The sequence below is a fragment of the Sinocyclocheilus rhinocerous genome, unplaced genomic scaffold, assembly GCF_001515625.1.
Source record: "Sinocyclocheilus rhinocerous isolate Xijiao unplaced genomic scaffold, SAMN03320098_v1.1 scaffold556, whole genome shotgun sequence".
Classification (NCBI taxonomy): Eukaryota; Metazoa; Chordata; class Actinopteri; order Cypriniformes; family Cyprinidae; genus Sinocyclocheilus; species Sinocyclocheilus rhinocerous.
The window spans coordinates 1-2,000 of record NW_015631074.1 but is presented as its reverse complement, the minus strand read 5'-3'; the positions used below and the strand labels follow the sequence as shown (position 1 = coordinate 2,000).

General features: G+C 34.6%; 1 protein-coding gene across 3 annotated transcripts in view; it reads left to right on the top strand.

Moving 5' to 3' along the window:
* Positions 1–1,247, top strand: part of LOC107741526 (ribosome-binding protein 1-like) — a 19,211-nt gene extending 17,964 nt beyond the window's left edge. For all 3 annotated transcript variants that reach the window (XM_016554278.1, XM_016554276.1, XM_016554277.1), the window contains 3 exons: positions 388–468; positions 569–712; positions 825–1,247. In XM_016554278.1, the coding sequence (XP_016409764.1) occupies positions 388–468; positions 569–712; positions 825–860 (261 nt within the window). In that variant the 3' untranslated portion in view covers positions 861–1,247. The remainder of the gene's footprint in view (positions 1–387; positions 469–568; positions 713–824) is intronic.
* The last annotated feature ends 753 nt before the right edge of the window (positions 1,248–2,000 follow it).

The following is a 2,000-nucleotide window of genomic DNA, read 5'->3' as shown; positions in this document are numbered from 1 at the left end:
TAGCTTCGTAAAATTATGGCTGAACCCCTGATGTCACATGGATTATTTTACTGATGTCCTTGCTACGTTTCTGGACGTTGATCGTGTAAGGACCCTTGCTGTCTATGGGAGGGTCAGAGAGCTCTCGGAATGAATCCAAAATATCTTAATTTGTGTTCCAAAGATTAACGGAGGTCTTACGGGTTTGGAACGACATGAGGGTGAGTAACTAATGACTAGATTAATAAAGAAATTAATATATTTTTGGGTGAACTATCCCTTTAATTAGATTTTGACTACTTTTTGATTTTTATATTATATTATTATTTTTTTTAATTAACTTTTATTTAGAATGTTATGTAGATCATTATTTACAATTTGAAATTCTTGGGGTGTTTCTCCTCTCAGGCTCAGAAGTGCGTCAGGGATCTCGAGGCTCAGTTAGAAGAGTTGAAAGCTGCTGGAGAAGGACCAACTGAAGAGCTAAAGGTTCCTACAACACATCTTCACCATCTGAAGTTCAAACCAGCATATACAGGATCTTTGCTCTCTAACAGTGTGCGTTTTTTTTTATTTGTGTCCGTATCAGGAGAGACTGGAGAAAGAGAAGAAGCTGACGCGAGACCTCGGCCAGGTAGCCACTAAACTTCAACAGCTCCTGAAGAGCACTCAAGAAGAGCTGGACCAAGAGAAAGAGACCATGAAGAACCTGCAGGAACAGTTACACGGCAAGGTACATTATAAACACTTTCCAGACAATCACAAATGTAGGGCTGTCAATCTTTGCTAAGCATATATTCCGTATGGAATGTATCAGTAATATTTACATTTTTATTTGTCAACAGGAAGCCGAAGAGTCAAAAGAAGGGACGTCTGTTTGACAGAATAAACCTGACAACCCAAGTGCCTTAATTTTTCTTATGCTTTATTTACTTTGGTATTCTCTGCTACTGTAGCGAATATGCTGACTGTTATTAGCCAGTGAGGATTGTTAAGGGAGGAAGCATAACAATATATTTGTTACTTTTGTCGGAGCCATCATGAGGTGACTGAACACCTCTCCTAAAGTTATCACAAAACCGCTCGCAGTGTTAAAAGAAAGACACATGATGACTTGTGCAATCGCTCTTTTTATCTTTTGTTTGCATGTTCTCTTGAAGGTCAAAGGAAGGAACATTTCATAATGCAGCAATGCAACACAAGCTACTACACTTTTGTAGTTGGCTGGTAACAAATGTGATTATATGATGATAAACTATATACTTTGACTTGTGGGTTGGTGTTTTCTTATAAAGTAGTTTATATTTATCAAGTAGTTTAAACTTTGGCTACTGTTGAAACGTTTGGGGTCAGTCAATTTTTTAAAGAAATTAATACTTGTTAATAAGGATGCATTCAATTGATTAAAAGTGACAGAAAAGACATTTAAATTATTCTATTATACTATTCTATTTCAAATAAATTCGAAAGATCATGTGACACTGAAGATGGAAATAATGGCTGCTGTATATATATATATATATTTACATTTAGTCATTTAGCAGGTTAGGTAAAGGGGTGCAGAGCCAGTGGTGGTTTTGTAGGCAAAAATTAATGCCTTGAATTTAATGCGAGCAGCTACTGGTAGCCAGTGCAAACTGATGAACATATATATATATTTATATATATATATTTATTAACTGACAGCATTTGATGAAGTAAAATATTAAAAAGTAATTTACTGATCTTATTATTTATTTATTTATTTTTGGTTGATGTGGTTCATTACATATGTTCCTGTTGAGGGCCGCAGTAAATATTTTTCAAGATTTCATATTCGTATGACACCAAGATGTTTAATAACTTGAGTGCTTGAACACTGCGATATAAGTTGAGGTTGATGCATTATTTGTTTGCTTTAAAAGCTAACAAAAACTTACTATAAAAATCCTACTAGTTTACTATATCATATTTTTATGTGCTTTCTATGCATAACATTTATACGGAAGCGTATTGCATTCACTTGAGGAAAAAAAATCTAC